Source organism: Zophobas morio, unplaced genomic scaffold (assembly GCF_036711695.1).
Source record: "Zophobas morio isolate AGI-343-1 ecotype UQ-CSIRO unplaced genomic scaffold, CSIRO_AGI_Zmor_V1 ptg000008l, whole genome shotgun sequence".
NCBI classification, from domain to species: domain Eukaryota; kingdom Metazoa; phylum Arthropoda; class Insecta; order Coleoptera; family Tenebrionidae; genus Zophobas; species Zophobas morio.
The window spans coordinates 10,770,769-10,793,268 of NW_026972113.1; the positions used below are offsets into that span (position 1 = coordinate 10,770,769).

The 22,500-nt window shown below is 30.4% G+C and overlaps 1 protein-coding gene across 1 annotated transcript; it reads right to left on the reverse strand.

Annotated features, from left to right (window-relative positions):
* Positions 1-6,158: 6,158 nt before the first annotated feature.
* Positions 6,159-21,275, reverse strand: LOC135125315 (uncharacterized). Its single transcript, XM_064050799.1, has 3 exons — positions 21,205-21,275; positions 20,769-21,147; positions 6,159-9,934 (listed from the first exon to the last, which is right to left on the reverse strand). Exons 2-3 carry the CDS (start codon positions 21,066-21,068, stop codon positions 6,203-6,205), a joined length of 4,032 nt encoding a protein of 1,343 aa, XP_063906869.1. The 5' UTR covers positions 21,069-21,147; positions 21,205-21,275; the 3' UTR covers positions 6,159-6,202.
* Between the last annotated feature and the right edge of the window lie 1,225 nt (positions 21,276-22,500).

Consider the following 22,500-nt stretch of genomic DNA (forward strand, 5'->3'; position numbering starts at 1 on the left):
ATTTTTTTATGGTCTAGTTTTTTTTTTAGAATTTAAATGTAAAAGTCTTATTATGTCTCTATAAGAAATTACCATGTAAGCCACGTTTTTGAGAATCGTGTTATTAAAAAAAAAAAAAATTAGGTATATTAAGAAAAAAATTAAAGCCAAAGATTAAGCCCCACCCATCCTTGTCCTTTAGGAAGTGGAGAAATGGGAATATAAAAAAATAGATTAATTGAGAAATCCGAAAACTAAAAATTCAGGAACGTCAAAATTTGAAAAATAAAAAAATATTGAAGAACTGAAAAATCGAAAAATCTAAAATTTAAAACATTGAAAAGTTAAAATATCCTAAAACTGAAAATTGGAGAAATCCAAACATCAAAAAATAAAAAAAAAAATTCTAAAATTTAAAAATCGAAAAACTGAAAAATCAACGAATCGAAACATCGAAAAATCGAGAAACCGAAAAGCAAAAAATCGAAAAACCAACAAATCGAAAAATCGAAACATTGTAAAATTCAAAAAATGAGACATCGAGAAATCTAAAAATCAAAAGACAAAAAATCGTGAAGTTGAAAAATCAAAAAATTGAGAAACCGAAATAGGCCAAAATCGAAAAATCGAGAACTTAAATATGGAAAAATTGATAAAGCGAGAGATTGAATAATCAAAACATCGAAACATCCGAATCTCAATAAATTGAGATCTCAAAAAATTTAAAAATATGGAAATTTAAAAAATTAAAATATAGAACTGGAAACTCCAGAAACCGAAAAATCTAGAAATTAAAATATGGAAAAGTTGAAAAATTGAGAAATTGAAATAAAAAACAAAAAACTGAAAATCCAAAAATAAAAAATAGAAAAATCTAGAAGTCGAAAAATGAAAGAATCGAAGTGTTGAAAAATATCAAAACTGAAAAAAACATCCAAAAATTGAGAAATCGACAAACCAATAAAGCGAAGTCGAAAAATCGAAGAATTGAAGAACTGAAAAATCGAAACTTTGAGAAGTGGGAAAATCAAAAATAGATTAATTGAGAAATCAGAAAACTGAAAATTTAACGTAAACATTTGAAAAATTGAAAAATTTAAATACTGAAGAACTGAAAAGTCAAAAAATCGAGAAATCGAAAAAACTAAAACTTAAAACAATGAATAATTAAAATTTCGCAAAATTTGAAAAATCGAGGCATTGAAAAATTGGAAAATCCAGAAATTGAAAAGCTCAAAAGAAAAAAATCGAAAAACCGAGAAATCCAAAAATCAAAACATCGAAAAATTAAAAAACTGAGACTTCGAGAAATCGAAAAATCGAAGAATCGAGAAATTGAGGAGTCGGAAGCCGAAAAGGAGAGTTAAAAATTGAAAAATTGAGAAATTGAACAATCAAAACAACGAAACATCTGAATTCGATAAATTGAGAAATTAAAAAATTGAATAATCGAAAAATTTTAAAAAAGAAAAACTGGAAAATCGAAAATTAAAATTCAAAAAATCGAAAAATTGAAAAATTGAAATATAGGAGAACTGAAAACTCGAGATATCGAAAAACCTAGAATTTTAAAAAATGAAATATTAAAACATCGAAAAGTTTAAAAATTGAGAAATCAAAGCATTAAACAGTCGCAGAATTGAAAAATCTAAAGTTTACAATAAATTGAAAATCCAAAAAGTAAAAAATCGAGAAATCAAAAAAAATCCATCAATTCAAAAATCGAAAAGTCGAAAAATTGAAATATTGAAAAATCTCATAACTGAAAGAAATATTCAAAAAATTGAGAAATTAAAAAGTCGGAAAACTGAGAAATCGAAAATCTAAAAAAGCAAAATTGAAAAATCGTAATCTTAAAAAATCGAAAAATTGAAGATGTGAAAAAACGAAACTTTAGGAAGTCCAGAAATGGACAAATAAAAAAAATACTTTAGAAATCAGCAAACTGAAAATTTAGAAACGTGAAAATTTGAAAAATCGAAATATTTAAAAACCGTAAAATTGAAGAGGACAAAAATTGAGAAATCGTATTGTGGCGAGCAAGTTGCCTGCGCTATAGGCAACCAACCGTACGCCTGCAAAGAACACCGCTAATTGGCTGGCGTACCACGCAGAAGCGAAAACGAGAAGCGAGACTAGAAAAGGCCTGATGGAAGCACAACTCGCTCTCTCCGCCATCGTCCACAGAAGCAGCAAGATCACAAGAACACCACGCTCCTCGCCGCCGCAGAGTTCCAACACAACCACGTTGCTTAAATGTCATTCGTTGTAAATATGTGTACATAAATAAATCCATACCAAAAACATCCACAGTATCATTGAAACATCGAAAGATTGAGAAATCGAAAAATAAAAAAATCAAGAAATAGAAAATTTAAAGAATGGAGGAATCGGAAAAGCCCAAAATTGAAATATTGAAAAATTGAGACATTTAAAATTGAAAAATCGGATAAATCAAAAATCGAAACATCGAAAAATCGAGAAACCGAAAAGCAAAAAATCGAAAAACCAACAAATCGAAACATTGTAAAATTGAAAAAATGAGACATCGAGAAATCTAAAAATCAAAAGACAAAAAATCGAGGAGTCGAAAAATCGAGAAGTCGAAAAATCAAAAAATTGAGAAACCGAAATAGGCCAAAATCGAAAAATCGAGGACTTAAATATGGAAAAATTGATAAAGCGAGAGATTGAATAATCAAAACATCGAAACATCCGAATCTCAATAAATTGAGATCTCAAAAAATTTAAAAATATGGAAATTTAAAAAATTAAAATATAGAACTGGAAACTCGAGAAACCGCAAAATCTAGAAATTTAAAAATTAAAATATGGAAAAGTTGAAAAATTGAGAAATTGAAATAAAAAACAAAAAACTGAAAATCCAAAAATAAAAAATAGAAAAATCTAGAAGTCGAAAAATGAAAGAATCGAAGTATTGAAAAATATCAAAACTGAAAGAAATATCCAAAAATTGAGAAATCGACAAACCAATAAAGCGAAGTCGAAAAATCGAAGAATTGAAAAACTGAAAAATCGAAACTTTGAGAAGTGGGAAAATCAAAAATAGATTAATTGAGAAATCAGAAAACTGAAAATTTAACGTAAAAATTTGAAAAATTGAAAAATTTAAATACTGGAGAACTGAAAAGTCAAAAAATCGAGAAATCGAAAAAACTAAAATTTAAAACAATGAATAATTAAAATTTCGCAAAATTGAAGAATCGACAAATCCAATTCAATTTGAAAAATTGAAAAATCGAGGCATTGAAAAATTGGAAAATCCAGAAATTGAAAAGCTCAAAAGAAAAAAATCGAAAAACCGAGAAATCCAAAAATCAAAACATCGAAAAATTCAAAAACTGAGACTTCGAGAAATCGCAAAATCGAAGGATCGAGAAATTGAGGAGTCGGAAGCCGAAAAGGAAAGTTAAAAATTGAAAAATTGAGAAATTGAACAATCAAAACAACGAAACATCTGAATTCGATAAATTGAGAAATTAAAAAATTGAATAATCGAAAAATTTTAAAAAAGAAAAACTGGAAAATCTAAAATTAAAATATCGAAAAATTGAAATATAGAAGAACTGAAAACTCGAGATGTCGAAAAACCTAGAATTTTAAAAAATGAAATATTAAAACATCGAAAAGTTTAAAAATTGAGAAATCAAAGCATTAAACAGTCGCAGAATTGAAAAATCTAAAGTTTACAATAAATTGAAAATCCAAAAAGTAAAAAATCGAGAAATCAAAAAAAAAATATATCAATTCAAAAATCGAAAAGTCGAAAAATTGAAAAATCTCATAACTGAAAGAAATATTCAAAAAATTGAGAAATTAAAAAATTGGAAAATTGAGAAATCGAAAATCTAAAAAAGCAAAATTGAAAAATCGTAATCTTAAAAAATCGAAAAATTGAAGGATTGAAGATGTGAAAAAACGAAACTTTAGGAAATCCAGAAATGGACAAATAAAAAAAATACTTTAGAAATCGGCAAACTGAAAATTTAGAAACGTGAAAATTTGAAAAATCGAAATATTTAAAAACCGTAAAATTGAAGAGGACAAAAATTGAGAAATCGTATCATTGAAACATCGAAAGATTGAGAAATCGAAAAATAAAAAAATCAAGAAATAGAAAATTTAAAGAATGGAGGAATCGGAAAAGCCCAAAATTGAAATATTGAAAAATTGAGACATTTAAAGTTGAAAAATCGAGAAATCGACAAGCCGAAAAATCGCAATAGCGTATTTAGGTATAAATCACAAGATCAGACTATTCTACTTTTTAAAATTTAAATAACATTATAAATTGGAAAATGTTGATTTTTTTTCCAAAAATCTTGACGTCTAAGGTGAAAACTCGACACGGATGCATAAACCGTAAACGGGGCGAATTTACAATTTTACTATTGTAAAATTTGGAGATTGCGTCATTTCATTGTTCGTGACAAATTTTGGAGAGTGTAATTTGATAATACAATTTGAAATGTAAATTTTGTCATTCGGGAACATTATGTATTAAATCGTTAAGATGTTCAAGAACTTTGTTCACTTATTCGTTGTAAAGTCCAATGGTCGAAATGGGTTAGTTCTTCGTAGTGGATGTGTATCAGATCAACTCTAACGAATATCGGTTTATAGATAAATCGCTTAAAGCCGATATTGGCCTGAGTGTGCTTTGGTCTGTAGATCAAACAAGTTCTCGGGCCACGAAAAATTGCATGTGGAGGGAGACTTCGGATTACAAATCGTGTCAAGAAAGACATATTTGGGAGAGATGGATTTTCAGGTGCTTGACTAGCGGTAATTTTAAATTGTTTGCTGTCGTTCGCGAAATGAAGAACACAATTTCATTAAAATGATAATTATAAAATTATCATAATCACTATTGGTATTAATTAACACAAAACGGCGCGCAAGTTATCAGTTGATTTCGTTAATAAATTCATAGAAACCTATATGGGATTTTTTCATGCCTTAGAAAATTAAAAAGTAAAAAATACAATAACAAAAATTTTAAAATGCGGTTATAATTATACCAGTTTAAAAACCCTTGGAAAGTTTCTGTCAGTCTTCAGATATAGTCAAATAAAAATATGCGTCAAATTCATTTAAATTCAATTCTTTCGTATCACGTTACAACGCGTTGCTTCATATTTTTTATGTTAAGTATATTTTCATATTTTGTACACATTACTGTTTACGGAACAATGTTAATTATGGATTTATGGATAACTCCTCGTATAAGAGCAGAGTGAAGGGTGTTTGCCTTTGCTAATGTTTGATGGCGCCATCTGATGTAGAGTAAAATAAACCTAAAACGTTGGCTCACTGTAGTGAAAATGCGCGTTGACGAAAAATTTGTCCCACGCCCCCTGGATTCCTTGTCCTAAAGCTCACTATTTAGGCGAAGTAAAATTTGTATTAGGTTGTCCAACTATAATATACTTAAACAATGATTTTATATTGGCAGGCAATTGAAAAATAGGCAAAAAGGTAAAATTAACTCCACCCACCTCCGGATCTGTATTTCATTGGCCTATTTTATTTAATATAAGAGATACACTGATAAACATTGAAATCTTGACAAAAAGGTAAAAGCCACCGCTTATGAATTAGGTTAAAAAAAATTCAAAGTCGCCCCGCCCACCCACCCGGTTTTCTTTTTGGTCACTCATTTATTGGACGAAAAGTGCATTTTATATTGAACAACAGTAACAATATACCTGTCCTGGAACTTCACTTACCTTCCATGATCATAACTTAAAAATCAGTTTACTTACTTACATTTTCAATTAACACGGTTCCAACTCGGAAAACGATCATGTATTGATTCCGACCATGCAAACCTTCGAAATTAATACTTACTCATGATCACTGAAATTCCATTTTTACGTCAAAAAATTTTGAAAATTTTGCTATGCAACATATACATAAGGGCAATTTTCGTATTCAATATTTAGATTTTTCTGATTTTATGCCTCTTTTTCTAAACAAAAATGATTAATGAAAACATTATCAAGAATCTCTCTCTTCCTATTACAGAAAATGATTAATCGAAAAAATACTTAAATCGACAATTAAATTTTTACAATAATGAGTAATTAATGATGACAAGAGATCAAGAAGTAAAACTATGAAACGACGAAAATGTAAAAATAATTTAATTCCACAAATATAAACTATAAAAAATATATCTTTAATTCCACAAATATAACGTTCACTTATTTCTTTTCTTCGCCCCTTTCCGCTCGTCCTCACAATCCGACTTCTGTCTGCCACTGCCTGCTTTCCGAGACGTACTGGAACTCCTCAGTCGGTCAGTTAATAACTTGGTTCTAATCGCCAAATTATTATCTCTTGCGTCACTAGACGTCGAAGGTTCCTTAACCCCTGGTTCCTTAAAAACAGGAATTTCGGACTTGGACTTTTTTGGAGATTTGTTGGTGTAAATTCCTATGTTAGACGGCCCTGGCGTTTTAGCCTCGGAAGGTATACTTTTCGGGAGCGGAAGTTTCAGGTATACCGTTTCGTCTGCATAGTCGGCTGAATTGAATTTCAAAGCCTTGGGACGAACCTTCTTGGCTGAGTAGGTTTTCGGCAGAGGACGAGTCGGTGGCAGAGCGACTTCAGTACCCTGAGGAGGTGTCTTGGTGTCGGGTTCGCCTTTCCTTTCTGGAGTAACGACACGTGGACACTTCTCTTCTACGTTCATTTTCCGCGATAGAATATTCAATCTTTGTAATAGTACTTCGTTGTAGAGGTGAATAAATTGTAATTTAAACGGTTCAATTTCGGCTACGAGTTTCTTACTTAAGTTTGCACCTTCCTTGAGTTTCTTCTGTCTGATTAAAAAATATGCGTATTCTACTAACATAAAAAAGTATATCCCAGCGAACTTCTCTCGTAGTGCTGGTACTAAATCCGCTGATATCTTCTTTGCGGTTTTCTTCACATAAACACTTTCTCTGTGTGTGATATAATCGTAGATTTTAATACACCCCGAGAAAAAATCTTTACACACATAAAAACTCTCCTCGTGTTGATGCAACAAAGCATTTAGAAGGGTCTGCTTCAAAACGAACTCCTGGTACTCAAAACACGTACAATAAAAACATTCGCAGTCTTCGTCATGACTAAGGAAAAACGGGAGTTTGAAAGACTCGACTTTGAAACAAGGAGAACCGCTGGACGTGTAGCCTACGTTCTTCGGAACGTCTAAAACCATCTCTGTAAAGTCTTCTACTAAAATGTCCACCTCTTCTTTCTTTTGTGGTGGTGGTACCGGTAGGTTCGCCACACTCTTACTTTTATTAAGACTCAAAATATCCCTGAAATCTGTAAGTTTGACACGACAATCATTCAAACGACCAGTCGCAATATCGGCGTGTGCTAGATAGTACAAGAGTGCGGCAGTACGCAACGGTAGTACCATTTTCTGAGCAATGACAACGGCATCTTTAGCATAACAACGCACTTCTCGAGGTTGACGCAAATCATGGTACATTTTTACGATGTTTTCGTAAACTTCGAAAAATATACGCATTTCGTACGAGGACATGGTTGAACTTTCGTTGTAGTACGTAGTGGCACAGTTGTTGGCTTGGTGGATTTTCACTAGGTAGTACTCTTTGTGATCCGGGACGTTGTATTCACATGGCAATGAGAGAAACTTGTGGTGTAAAAGGTGAATTCGGGCTTGCATTATATTAGTACTTTGGTGGTTCTGGTGGTACTGCATAGCTTTTTTAAATGAAAGGTACGCCTTTTTGAAATCAACATATAAATAAGCTTCCGCTTTTGAAAGATAATAAACAATGAGCGCCTCGTAGTTGTTCGTTGTTAAAGTACTAACACCCTTCTCGACTTCGACTGTCAAGTTTTGGAGGAGGGGTTTACGGATGTCTCCTAGTTCTATAATGAAACCTGTGGCTTCTAACTTGTATAAAGGGGAGTCTACACTTTGGGCGACCTTCAAGGCTAGCTGCCATGCAAGTAGCGACTTAGTTGTGTGTCCGTGTAAACAATATTCGTGCCCTATGTTCGACAAGAGTTTATAGAATCTCTCTCTATCGTAATCATCGTTGTTTTTCTCAATCCACTTCTGACTCAACTCAAGTGACTTATTCAATTCCTCCATCATCTTAGTATAGCGACTTAACTTAAGACTATGATACGAAGACACAAGGTCGCATTCTTCGTCAGGATCAGGCGGAACGGCAGTCGCTTCAGCTGTTTTCGTTAAATTCATAGTCTTTTCCATTTCGTCGCAGTTCTTCACAATAACATCCTTCACTTGATACTTATGTTGGAGAAAATACAAATGAGCCAATAATAAATCTTTTGTCGAAATTTTGCCCCCCTCAACTCGTTTAATAGTCCCTTGCAAAAGCCTGGGAATAGTTTCATGAACCATCAAATCTCCGTCACCCCAAATCTCCACAAAAACCTCAGCGGTGAACTGCGCCGATGCGATTTGACTCAACTCCCCAAAAACCGTACTCATAGGTATTTTACTCTTCCATTTCGCGTTATACTGTTTTAATTCGTAATGCAAAAGCTCAATTTTGCGTTTGGTAGTCAAACCAAGCCCCGATTTCGGTATATAAGTCTCTAATTCCGTTTGATATTTACCACAAACCGAAACAAGTGTTAGTAGTTGTAACTCTGAATTTCCCTCAATCGACTTTTCGCGACTCACTACTTTGGTTTTAATCCATCTGTTTATCTCCTTTTTGGGAGAGTCGCTGCATATAATTGCAAGCGAACTAAGCAGGAGACTTTTTTCGAAATCTTGACTCTCGAAGTGGGCATTTGCGATACAACTAAAGGCGGAAACGAGGTACGTCCTATCTATTATTTTTGGTTCGAAACCTTCCAACTTGAGAAGGGTTCGTACGAATTTTTGTAAATATAGCATAAGCATTTCAGTCTCGTTTTTTTGGTATAAATGGGTTCCAATCGAGTATAGGTGTACACCGACGTCGTACCAGTGTTTTTCCCACTTTTCGCACTTGTTGGATTTGAGGGTGGTTACATAGTCGACTTGTTTTTCCAAATACCGGAATATATCGATCTTGTAACTTCGCGACAGATCGTTTTTGTTGGTTATACATAAACGCCCTAAACCCCCTATTGTGTTTAAAATCCGCAGTGCTTCATTGATATTAGTGGCAGTAGAGCACTTTTTGCAATGACAAGTATAGGGGTTTTTGGCCAATATGACTGCCACATCGTTGAGAAAATTGTAGAAGTGCGCATTTTCGATGGATAAGTTGTTCTTTTTGTATAATTGTAAGACGGCGTATCCCACCGATGACACCAAAGTACAAACGGACTGTAAGGCAGCAGTTGAACCGTAATTCTTGTGGTACGTCTTTAGACTAGTATGGACCCGTTCGGGGGTTTGTGTTGTCACTGAGGTCCCATTCCCTGGGTTAACCCACTCAACAATCTCCATAATGTCGTTCAAAAACCCAAACTCCTTACCCTTCAAAGATCTCAATCGTTCGCACGTTGAGTTGTAACAACGACTAGCTAATTTGTACTTTTCGTTTTTTAGTAAATGTGTATATAAAAGCGACAAGTTATTAATCACAGCGGGGTAAAGCGACGCTTCCAAACTATTCAACGATTTTATCACATAGTCATAATACTGTATTAACTCTTCTAGAGAAATATTGAGCATGAGTAGCGCCAGTAGGCAATTGTGCACGTTTTCGAGGAAACTGTTTTTTCTGCCGAGTCTCTTATGTATCGAAGTTTGCAAAATCGTGAGTCTCAAGAGTCCACTTTTTTGGGTTTCATCAACTGTTGGAATTGTACGGACGATGACATTGTAGATAGACTTACAGATGCTTTCGTAGATTGTGTGGTGTTCTTTCGTTAGGCTGACCGGCATGAACTCTGGGATGAACAGCTCTCGGAGTTGGACTATGCACTCGAAGTTTTTCTGAAACAAATCGAACATTTAAATTAAAACACAATTGAGTCATCAGTGCAAAATGCGTAATTTGAATGACGAGTGTAAAAAATCAAAGCGGATTCATAAAATACAAGTACAGGAGTATATTAATTTATAAAATGTGAATAGCATTTACCGTGCAAAAACATATTTCTGTAGTAGTTTCTTAAATAATAAAAAAAAAACAATCTGAGAAAAAACAAAATTATAAAATGGCCGAATTCAACTGCCAAAATCAGTGTTACCTTAACACGTATTAGCCCCGCCCACCCACTCTTAGAGGATCTGTCATTGGCCAAAACGAGTCTTCCTTTGGCAATTTTTTTTTTCAACTGAAGAAAACTTTCGATTTTTTTATTTTACAATTTTGGCAGTTTTCCGATTTCTCAATTATTTGATTTTTTAAAATATCGAAAAAATAGATGTTCATTTTTTTAAACTTTCGATTTTTGATTTTTTCTCGCCGGGTTTTTGGAAGGGAGTAAAAAGTAATTTTGATCAGCGATTGCCATGTTTACCGTAACTTTCAAACATTTTTTTCTTTTAGTTAAAAAATCTGACAAAACGTGAAAAGGAAAAATTTTAACCTGAGAACTTGAAAAGTCAAAAGGCTGGAATTAAAAACAGCAAAATTGTCAAACAACTTATCAAATGTTGAAAAATCTAAAAACTAAAAAAAAAATTAAAGCGGGAATTCAATTTTATAAGATTTGTTTTTTTTTTTCAATTTTCCGATATTTCAGTTTTTGATTTTCCGATTAAACAGTTGTACAATTTTCCGATTTCTCATTTATCCAATTTTTCAATTTGTCATTTTTTGATTTTTAAGGTTTTTTTATTTATTTTTATATATTTGTCTGCCAAAATCAGTCTTATTTTTACAAGTATTAGCCCCGCCCACCCACCCTTATTTTCTTAAAGGATATGTTATTTGCAAAAATCAGTCTCATACTTGCCAAGATAAGACTGATTTTGGCAGATGACCTATTCTTTATTTTCTTACAAGAGTACGTCACTGGCCAAAATGAGTCTTATTTTGGCAAATACTAGCCCCACCCACCCGCCCTTTGTTTTCTTAGAGAGAATATCATTTGCCAAAATCAGTCTTATTGTAGCGAGTACTACTAAATTTTTCCGTTTTTCGATTTTTCAACTTTCGAATTTTTCAGTTTTTCAACTTTCGAATTTTTCAATTTTTCGCTTTCTAAATTTTCAACTTTTTGATCTGTCTTTCCATTTTTTATTTCTCTGGGCAACTGAAAAGAGCTTTTGATTTTTTAATTTTACAATTGTGGCAGTTTTCCGATTTCTCAATTATTTGATTTTTAAAAATATCGAGAAAATATATATTTAATTTTTTAAATTTTCGATTTTTGATTTCTCGCCACCGAGTTTTTGGAAGGAAGTAAAAAGTAATTTTGATCAGCGTTTGGCATGTTTACCGTAACCTTAAAACATTTGAAAATTTTGTTTCTAATTTTCAATTTTTGGATTTTTCAATTTTTCAAAATTTCGGTTCGAATAAATTTGTTGTTTTAGTTAAAAAAATCCAAAAATGACAAATCGTGAAAAGGAAAAATTTTAACTTGAGAACTTGAAAAATCAAAAGATTGGGATTAAAAACCGCAAAATTGTCAAACAACTTATCAAAAGAAATATTCAAAAGTTGAAAAATCTAAAAAGTAAAAAAAAAATGAAAACTGAAATTTCAAATTCGATTTTATAAGATTTTTTTTTTATTTTTCGAAATTTCAGTTTTTGATTTTTCCAATTAAACAGTTGTATAATTTTCCGATTTCTCATTTATCCAATTTTTCAATTTGTCATTTTTTTGATTTTTACGTTTTTTTTATTTTTAGCAAGTACTAGCCCCCCCACCCAGCCTTTATTTTCTTAGAAGAGTGCATCATTTGTCAAAACCAGTCTCATCTTACAAGTACTAGCCCCGCCCACCCACCCTTATTTTCTTAAAGGATATGTTATTTGCAAAAATCAGTCTCATACTTGCCAAGATAAGACTGATTTTGGCAGATGACCCATTCTTTATTTTCTTACAAGAGTACGCCACTGGCCAAAATGAGTCTTATTTTGGCAAATACAAGCCCCACCCACCCGCCCTTTATTTTCTTAGAGAGAATATCATTTGCCAAAATCCATCTTATCGTAGCGAGTACTACTAAATTTTTCCGTCTTTCAATTTTTCAACTTTCGAATTTTTCAGTTTTTCAACTTTCGAATTTTTCAATTTTTCGCTTTCTAAATTTTCAACTTTTTGATTTGTCTTTCCATTTTTTATTTCTCTGGACAACTAAAAAGAGCTTTCGATTTTTTAATTTTACAATTCTGGCAGTTTTCCGATTTCTCAATTATTTGATTTTTAAAAATATCGAGAAAATAGATGTTTAATTTTTTAAATTTTCGATTTTTGATTTTTCGCCAGCGAGTTTTTGGAAGGAAGTAAAAAGTAATTTTGATCAGCGATTGCCATGTTTACCGTAACTTGAAAACATTTCAAAAATTTGTTTCTAATTTTCGATTTTTAGATTTTTCAATTTTTCAAAATTTCGGTTCGAATAAATTTGTTGTTTTAGTTAAAAAAATCCAAAAATGACAAATCGTGAAAAGGAAAAATTTTAACTTGAGAACTTGAAAAATCAAAAGATTGGGATTAAAAACCGCAAAATTGTCAAACTTATCAAATGAAATATTCAAAAGTTGAAAAATCTAAAAAATAAAAAAAAATGAAAACTGGAATTTCAAATTCGATTTTATAAGATTTTTTTTTAATTTTTCGATATTTCAGTTTTTGATTTTTCCAATTAAACAGTTGTATAATTTTCCGATTTCTCATTTATTCAATTTTTCAATTTGTCATTTTTTTGATTTTTACGTTTTTTTATTTTTAGCAAGTACTAGCCCCCCCCACCCAACCTTTATTTTCTTAGAAGAGTGCATCATTTGTCAAAATCAGTCTCATCTTACAAGTACTAGCCCCGCCCACCCACCCTTATTTTCGTAAAGGATATGTTATTTGCAAAAATCAGTCTCATACTTGCCAAGATAAGACTGATTTTGACAGATGACCTATTCTTTATTTTCTTAGAAGAGTACGTCATTGGCCAGAATGAGTCTTATTTTGGCAAATACTAGCCCCACCCACCCGCCCTTTGTTTTCTTAGAGAGAATATCATTTGCCAAAATCAGTCTTATCGTAGCGAGTACTACTAAATTTTTCCGTTTTTCGATTTTTCAACTTTCGAATTTTTCAGTTTTTCACCTTTCGAATTTTTCAATTTTTCGCTTTCTAAATTTTCAACTTTTTGATCTGTCTTTCCATTTTTTATTTCTCTGGGCAACCGAAAAGAGCTTTCGATTTTTTAATTTTACAATTGTGGCAGTTTTCCGATTTGTACATTATGTATCTGATTTTTAAAAATATCGAGAAAATAATGTTTAATTTTTTAAATTTTCGATTTTTGATTTTTCGCCACCGACTATTTGGAAGGGAGTAAAAAGTAATTTTGATCAGCGATTGCCATGTTTACCGTAACTTTAAAGCATTTCAAAAATTTGTTTCTAATTTTCAATTTTTGGATTTTTCAATTTTTCAAAATTTCGGTTCGAATGAATTTGTTGTTTTAGTTAAAAAAATCCAAAAATGACAAATCGTGAAAAGGAAAAATTTTAACTTGAGAACTTGAAAAATCAAAAGATTGGGATTAAAAACCGCAAAATTGTCAAACAACTTATCAAATGAAATATTCAAAAGTTGAAAAATCTAAAAAGTAAAAAAAAAAATGAAAACTGGAATTTTAAATTCGATTTTATAAGATTTTTTTTTAATTTTTCGATATTTCAGTTTTTGATTTTCCAATTAAACAGTTGTATAATTTTCCAATTTCTCATTTATCCAATTTTTCAATTTGTGATTTTTTTGATTTTTACGTTTTTTTATTTTTAGCAAGTACTAGCCCCCCCATCCAGCCTTTATTTTCTTAGAAGAGTACGTCATTGGCCAAAATGAGTCTTATTTTCGCAAATACTAGCCCTACCCACCCGCCCTTTGTTTTCTTAGAGAGAATATCATTTGCCAAAATCAGTCTTATCGTAGCGAGTACTACTAAATTTTTTCGTTTTTCGATTTTTCAACTTTCGAATTTTTCAATTTTTCGCTTTCTAAATTTGCAACTTTTTGATCTGTCTTTCGATTTTTGATTTCTCTGGGCAACTGAAAAACTTTCAATTTTTTTATTTTACAATTTTGGCAGTTTTCCGATTTCTCAATTACATATTTGATTTTTCGCCGAGTTTTTGGAAGGAAGTAAAAAGAAATTTTGATCAGCGATTGCCATGTTTACCGTAACTTTAAAGCATTTCAAAAATTTGTTTCTAATTTTCAATTTTAAGATTTTTAGATTTTTCAAAATTGTGGTTCGAATAAATTTGTTGTTTTAGTTAAAAAAATCCAAAAATGACAAATCGTGAAAGGGAAAAATTTTAACTTGAGAACTTGAAAAATCAAAAGATTGGGATTAAAAACCGCAAAATTGTCAAACAACTTATCAAATGAAATATACAAAAGTTGAAAAATCTAAAAAGTAAAAAAAATGAAAACTGGAATTTCAAATTCGATTTTATAAGATTTTTTTTTTTAATTTTTCGATATTTCAGTTTTTGATTTTCCAATTAAACAGTTGTATAATTTTCCGATTTTTCATTTATCCAATTTTTCAATTTGTCATTTTTTTTATTTTTACGTTTTTTTATTTTTAGCAAGTACTAGCCCCCCCACCCAGCCTTTATGTTCTTAGAAGAGTACGTCATTGGCCAAAATGAGTCTTATTTTGGCAAATACTAGCCCCACCCACCCGCCCTTTGTTTTCTTAGAGAGAATATCATTTGCCAAAATCAGTCTTATCGTAGCGAGTACTACTAAATTTTTCCGTTTTTCGATTTTTCAACTTTCGAATTTTTCAGTTTTTCAACTTTCGAATTTGTCAATTTTTCGCTTTCTAAATTTTCAACTTTTTGATCTGTCTTTCCATTTTTCATTTCTCTGGGCAACTGAAAAGAGCTTTCGATTTTTTAATTTTACAATTGTGGCAGCTTTCCGATTTCTCAATTATGTATCTGATTTTTAAAAATATCGAGAAAATAATGTTTAATTTTTTAAATTTTCGATTTTTGATTTTTCGCCACCGACTTTTTGGAAGGAAGTAAAAAGTAATTTTGATCAGCGATTGCCATGTTTACCGTAACTTTAAAACATTTCAAAAATTTTGTTTCTAATTTTCAACTTTTGGATTTTTAAATTTTTCAAAATTTCGGTTCGAATAAATTTGTTGTTTCACTTAAAAAAATCCAAAAATGACAAATCGTGAAATGGTAAAATTTTAACTTGAGAACTTGAAAAATCAAAAGATTGGGTTTAAAAACCGCAAAATTGTCAAACAACTTATCAAATGAAATATTCAAAAGTTGAAAAATCTAAAAAGTAAAAAAAGAATGAAAACTGGAATTCCGAATTCGATTATATAAGATTTGTTTTTTTTTTCAATTTTTCGATATTTCAGTTTTTGATTTTCCGATTAAACAGTTGTACAATTTTCCGATTTCTCATTTATCCAATTTTTCAATTTGTCATTTTTTGATTTTTAAGTTTTTTTATTTTTAGCAAGTACTAGCCCCCCCACCGTCACCCAGCCTTTATTTTCTTAGTAGAAGATTGCGTCATTTATCAAAATCAGTCTCATACTTGCCAAGATAAGACTGATTTTGGCAGATGACCTATTCTTTATTTTCTTACAAGAGTACGTCACTGGCCAAAATGAGTCTTATTTTGGCAAATACTAGCCCCACCCACTCGCCCTTTGTTTTCTTAGATAGAATATCATTTGCCAAAATCAGTCTTATCGTAGCGAGTACTACTCAATTTTTCAGTTTTTCAACTTTCGAATTTTTCAATTTTTCGCTTTCTAAATTTTCAACTTTTTGATCTGTATTTCCATTTTTTGTTTCTCTGGGCAACTGAAAAGAGCTTTCGATTTTTTAATTTTACAATTGTGGCAGTTTTCCGATTTCTCAATTATGTATCTGATTTTTAAAAATATCGAGAAAATAGATATTTAAATTTTTTAAATTTTCGATTTTTGATTTTTCGCTACCGAGTTTTTGGAAGGAAGCAAAAAGTAATTTTGATCAGCGATTGCCATGTTTACCGTAACTTTAAAACATTTCAAAAATTTTGTTTCTAATTTTCAATTTTTGGATTTTTCAATTTTTCAAAATTTCGGTTCGAATAAATTTGTTGTTTTAGTTAAAAAAATCCAAAAATGACAAATCGTGAAAAGGAAAAATTTTAACTTGCGAACTTGAAAAATCAAAAGAATGGGATTAAAAACCGCAAAATTGTCAAACAACTTATCAAATGAAATATTCAAAAGTTGAAAAATCTAAAAAGTAAAAAAAAAAATGAAAACTGGAAATTCAAATTCGATTTTATAAGATTTTTTTTTAAATTTTTCGATATTTCAGTTTTTGATTTTCCAATTAAATAGTTGTATAATTTTCCGATTTCTCATTTATCCAATTTTTTTAATTTGTCATTCTTTTGATTTTTACGTTTTTTTATTTTTAGCAAGTACTAGCCCCCCCACCCACCCTTTATTTTCTTAGAAGAGTGCATCATTTATCAAAATCAGTCTCATCTTACAAGTACTAGCCCCGCCCACCCATCCTTATTTTCTTAAAGGATATGTTATTTGCAAAAATGAGTCTCATATTAGCCAAGATAAGACTGATTTTCGCAGATGACCTATTCTTTATTTTCTTATAAGAGTACGTCACTGGCCAAAATGAGTCTTATTTTGGCAAATACTAACCCCACCCACCCGCCCTTCGTTTTCTTAGAGAGAATATCATTTGCCAAAATCAGTCTTATCGGAGCGAGTACTACTAAATTTTTCCGTTTTTCGATTTTTCAACTTTTGAATTTTTCAGTTTTTCAACTTTCAAATTTTTCAATTTTTCGCTTTCTAAATTTCAACTTTTTGATCCGTCTTTCGATTTTTGATTTCTCTGGGCAACTGAATAAACTTTCAATTTTTTTATTTTACAATTTTGTCAGTTTTCCGATTTCTCAATTATTTGATTTTTAAAAATATCGAGAAAATAGATATTTAATTTTTTAAATTTTCGATTTTTGATTTTTCGCCATCGAGTTTTTGGAAGGAAGTAAAAAGTAATTTTGATCAGCGATTGCCATGTTTACCGTAACTTTAAAACATTTAAAAAATTTGTTTCTAATTTTCAATTTTTGGATTTTTCAATTTTTCAAAATTTCGGTTCGAATAAATTTGTTGTTTTAGTTAAAAAAATCTAAAAATGACAAATCGTGAAAAGGTAAAATTTTAACTTGAGAACTTGAAAAATCAAAAGATTGGGATTAAAAACCGCAAAATTGTCAAACAACTTATCAAATGAAATATTCAAAAGTTGAAAAATCTAAAAAGTAAAAAAAAATGAAAACTGGAATTTCGAATTCGATTTTATAAGATTTTTTTTTTAATTTTTCGATATTTCAGTTTTTGATTTTCCAATTAAACAGTTGTATAATTTTCCGATTTCTCATTTATCCAATTTTTCAATTTGTCATTTTTTTTATTTTTACGTTTTTTTATTTTTAGCAAGTACTAGACCCCCCCCCCAGCCTTTATTTTCTTAGAAGAGTGCATCATTTGTCAAAATGAGTCTCATTTTACAAGTACTAGCCCCGCCCACCCACCCTTATTTTCTTAAAGGATATGTTATTTGCAAAAACAAGTCTCATACTTGCCAAGATAAGACTGATTTTGGCAGATGACCTATTCTTTATTTTCTTAGAAGAGTACGTGACTGGCCAAAATGAGTCTTATTTTCGCAAATACTAGCCCCACCCACCCGCCCTTTGTTTTCTTAGAGAGAATATCATTTGCCAAAATCACTCTTATCGTAGCGAGCACTACTAAATTTTTCCGTTTTTCGATTTTTCAACTTTCGAATTTTTCAGTTTTTCAACTTTCGAATTTTTCAATTTTTCGCTTTCTAAATTTTCAACTTTTTGATCTGTCTTTCCATTTCTTATTTCTCTGGGCAACTGAAAAGAGCTTTCGATTTTTTAATTTTACAATTGTGGCAGTTTTCCGATTTCTCAATTATGTATCCGATTTTTAAAAATATCGAGAAAATAGATATTAATTTTTTTTAAATTTTCGATTTTTGATTTTTCGCCACCGAGTTTTTGGAAGGAAGTAAAAAGTAATTTTGATCAGCGATTGCCATGTTTACCGTAACTTTAAAACATTTCAAAAATTTGTTTCTAATTTTCAATTTTTAGATTTTTAAATTTTTCAAAATTTCGGTTCGAATAAATTTGTTGCTTTAGTTAAAAAAATCCAAAAATGACAAATCGTGAAAAGGTAAAATTTTAACTTGAGAACTTGAAAAATCAAAAGTTTGGGATTAAAAATCGCAAAATTGTCAAACAACTTATCAAATGAATTATTCAAAAGTTGAAAAATCTAAAAAGTAAAAAAAAATGAAAACTGGAATTTCGAATTCGATTTTATAAGATTTTTTTTTTAATTTTTCGATATTTCAGTTTTTGATTTTCCAATTAAACAGTTGTATAATTTTCCGATTTGTCATTTATCTAATTTTTCAATTTTTCATTTTTTTTATTTTTAGCAAGTACTAGCCCCCCCACCCAGCCTTTATTTTCTTAGAAGAGTGCATCATTTGTTAAAATCAGTCTCATCTTACAAGTACTAGCCCCGCCCACCCACCCTTATTTTCTTAAAGGATATGTTATTTGCAAAAATAATCAGTCTCATACTTGCCAAGATAAGACTGATTTTGGCAGATGACCTATTCTTTATTTTCTTAGAAGAGTACGTCACTGGCCAAAATGAGTCTTATTTTGGCAAATACTAGCCCCACCCACCCGCCCTTTGTTTTCTTAGAGAGAATATCATTTGCCAAAATCAGTCTTATCGTAGCGAGTAATACTAAATTTTTCCGTTTTTCGATTTTTCAACTTTCGAATTTTTCAGTTTTTCAACTTTCGAATTTTTCAATTTTTCGCTTTCTAAATTTTCAACTTTTTGATCTGTCTTTCCATTTCTTATTTCTCTGGGCAACTGAAAAGAGCTTTCGATTTTTTAATCTTACAATTGTGGCAGTTTTCCGATTTCTCAATTATGTATCTGATTTTTAAAAATATCGAGAAAATAGATGTTTAATTTTTTAAATTTTCGATTTTTGATTTTTCGCCACCGAGTTTTTGGAAGGAAGTAAAAAGTAATTTTGATCAGCGATTGCCATGTTTACCGTAACTTTAAAACATTTCAAAAATTTGTTTCTAATTTTCAATTTTTAGATTTTTAAATTTTTCAAAATTTCGGTTCGAATAAATTTGTTGTTTTAGTTAAAAAAATCCAAAAATGACAAATCGTGAAAAGGTAAAATTTTAACTTGAGAACTTGAAAAATCAAAAGATTGGGATTAAAAACCGCAAAATTGTCAAACAACTTATCAAATGAAAAATTCAAAAGTTGAAAAATCTAAAAAGTAAAAAAAAATGAAAACTGGAATTTCAAATTCGATTTTATAAGATTTTTTTTTAAATTTTTCGATATTTCAGTTTTTGGTTTTCCAATTAAACAGTTGTATAATTTTCCGATTTCTCATTTATCCAATTTTTCAATTTGTCATTTTTTTGATTTTTACGTTTTTTTATTTTTAGCAAGTACTAGCCCCCCCACCCAGCCTTTATTTTCTTATAGGGTTTTTCATTTTTGAAAAAGTTGAAAGATAACACTGATTTTGGCAAATGAGAAGCCCTCTAAGAAAAGAGAGGGTGGGTGGGCGGGGCTAGTACCTGCTAGGATAAGACTGATTTTGGCAAATGACATATTCTCTAAGAAATTTAATTAAATCATTATAAGAAAAGACATTAGAGGCTCCAAAGCACTTTCATATTCTTTCCAATCAGGAATACCTAGAACCTCAAGATTGTTTAAATTTTTCAAAAAAAAAAAAAAACGGTTCCGAAATTAACTCAAAAACAAGTCAGGTCAGAGTTTTCCAAAAATAGTCAAGTCAAAGTCCGCCAAAATTGTTTTAAATAATTTACAAAAAAAAAAAAATCTCCATGGGTTCCTAAAATAATACCCCATGGGTATCCAAGAGTCTCCCGAATTAAAAAAAAAACACTGCGGCACTAAAGACTTTTTCAAATTCATAAAAAATAAAACACTAAAAGCTCAAAAGATTTTTTTCAAGTTCATCCAGCAACAAAACACCAGATTCCTTTAAATTTAGCGGAAAATAAAACATCAGAAAAATATAATCAATGATAATAGGCGAAAATACATCGATTTATAAAAATTGGAACACACAATGAAAAAAAATCCATTTAAAAAATTATCACTTTAGATAAAATGATGGATAACGAAATTTTCTGTTTGCAACAGGTTTTTTAATAAATACCGGTTTGACAAAGATTTATATAAAACTGAGAATAGGCCAAAAATAAAAACAATAGGAACAATAGGTTAAAAAACTTATATCAATTATTTTTGATTTACTTATTTTTGCAACCAGAAATCTTGATTTATTTTAGCAGCGACTTTTGAAATTATTAAATATGAAATAAATTCTTGTAAGAGATCTACAAACGGAGAAGGAAAAATCAAATGTTTAGGAAACTTAAAGTTGGCAAAGTTCTGTAAAGTCACAGAAAATAAAAAGCCTCTGATAAGGCAAATAAAAAATCTCAACCTACCTTTTCCTGAAGCAGCTTCAATATATGAAATGCACTTTGTAAGTAGCTCTCAAACTGTTCATTGCTTGGCTGATGTATAAACTTCAACAAACATTTCACTAAGTCCGCCAGGTCCTGTTCATTAATGTTATTCGGAGTCGAAAGATTCGAATAACAGGCATTGCACACAGCCACGATAATTTTAACGGCGCTGCTATTCTTCAAGTTGAGGTTATTAGCGGTGATGTTATTAAATGTATGTTGAAAATTTGCCTGCAAACATTGGTCAACTAAGGACTTCGTAGAGACTTCTCGCGCCATGTCTTTTTAGGTTAGGCACCACTTGGTTAAAACGCTAGTTGGTGTGCACGTAATTGCATTAAAAGGTTACTGGGAGAGTCTGAAATAAATAATAGATTAGTAAATGGCAAAATCGATATGTAAGTGATTGCATTACCATAAGAATAAAATTAGACTTTTTAAATATTCAAAACTTGCACGACCGTTTTTCTGAGCAGGACTTTTTCAGGTGTCAAGGTTGGGGATAAAGATAATGTTACTAGATCGATGACGGTGTATTGTTGGTTGCATAGACGATGGTTCCTTCGAAGAGAAATGGAGCAGTGGCGTCGCGTAAGAAAGAAAATGGGAACACATCGTATGTAAGAAAGTCCTAATATAGAAAGGGATTTTTTATTTCTATAGTTGCTATTTTTGGTATTAAAATAAATATCACTGTCAATAATGTCACTTGAATTGAAATTTGTTCATATCAACTGAAACTTTACTGAATTTTTAATGTACCATGGGGGACACGGAAAACTGGGCAGAGATGTTACACAATTGTCAAAATTTCTAAACCAGGCCTTAGCTATTCATAACCACGCTTTTAATGTTTGGCGTATTTCTCATTTTGACACTGACAAAGTTGAAGTTTTATTAAATTTGTTTCAATTGTACTAGCATGCAGCTACTGCTCGGGATTTGTTAAAAATTGATACAGCTGGCATGTCGAACCAATTGATATATTTCAAAGTTAATTTGACAGTTTTTCTCAATCAAAAAATTAAAATATCTGAAAATTGAAAATCCAAGCATCAAAAAATAGTAAAATCGAAAAATGTAAAATTTTAAAAATCCGATAATTGAGAAATAAAAAAAAAGAAAAATCAAAAATTTAAAAATTCGAAAAATTGAAAAATTAAAATATCGAAAAATTGAAGAATTGGGAAATCGAAACACCAAAAAAATCAAAAAAACAAAAATCTAAAATTCAAAAATCAAAAAATTGAACACTCGAAAAGCCAAAAAGTCGAAAAATCGAAACATCGGAATGTTCAAAAACTGAAACATCGAGAAATCAAAACATCAACAGTAGAGGAGTCAAAAAATCAAAAAATTAAGAAATCAAATTAGACCAAAATTGAAAAAACGAAAACTTAATAATTGAAAAATTGAAACATTTTAAATGAAAAAAAAAAACGGTAAACCGAAAAATTGAAAAATCTAAAAATCGAGAAATTGAACAATCTAAAAATTAAACAATTTAAAAATCGAAGAATTGGAAAACCAAAAAATCTAAACCGAGAACTTGAAAAATTGAATAATCGACAAATCAAAACATCAAGGAAAACAAAAAAATTAATGGAAAATCTAGAACTTAAAAATGGAAAAATTAAAATACCTATCCAAAAATTGAAAAACCGAGAAATCGAAACATCAAAAAATGGAAGGAAAATTGAAATATCGAAAA

Coding starts and splice junctions, on each gene's coding strand:
- LOC135125315 (XM_064050799.1), bottom strand. CDS start 21,068: ATGGCGCGAGAAGTCTCTACGAAGTCCTTAGTTGACCAATGTTTGCAG. Junction 9,935..20,768: donor TGAAGCTGCTTCAGGAAAAG/GTAGGTTGAGAT, acceptor GATTTGTTTCAG/AAAAACTTCGAGTGCATAGT.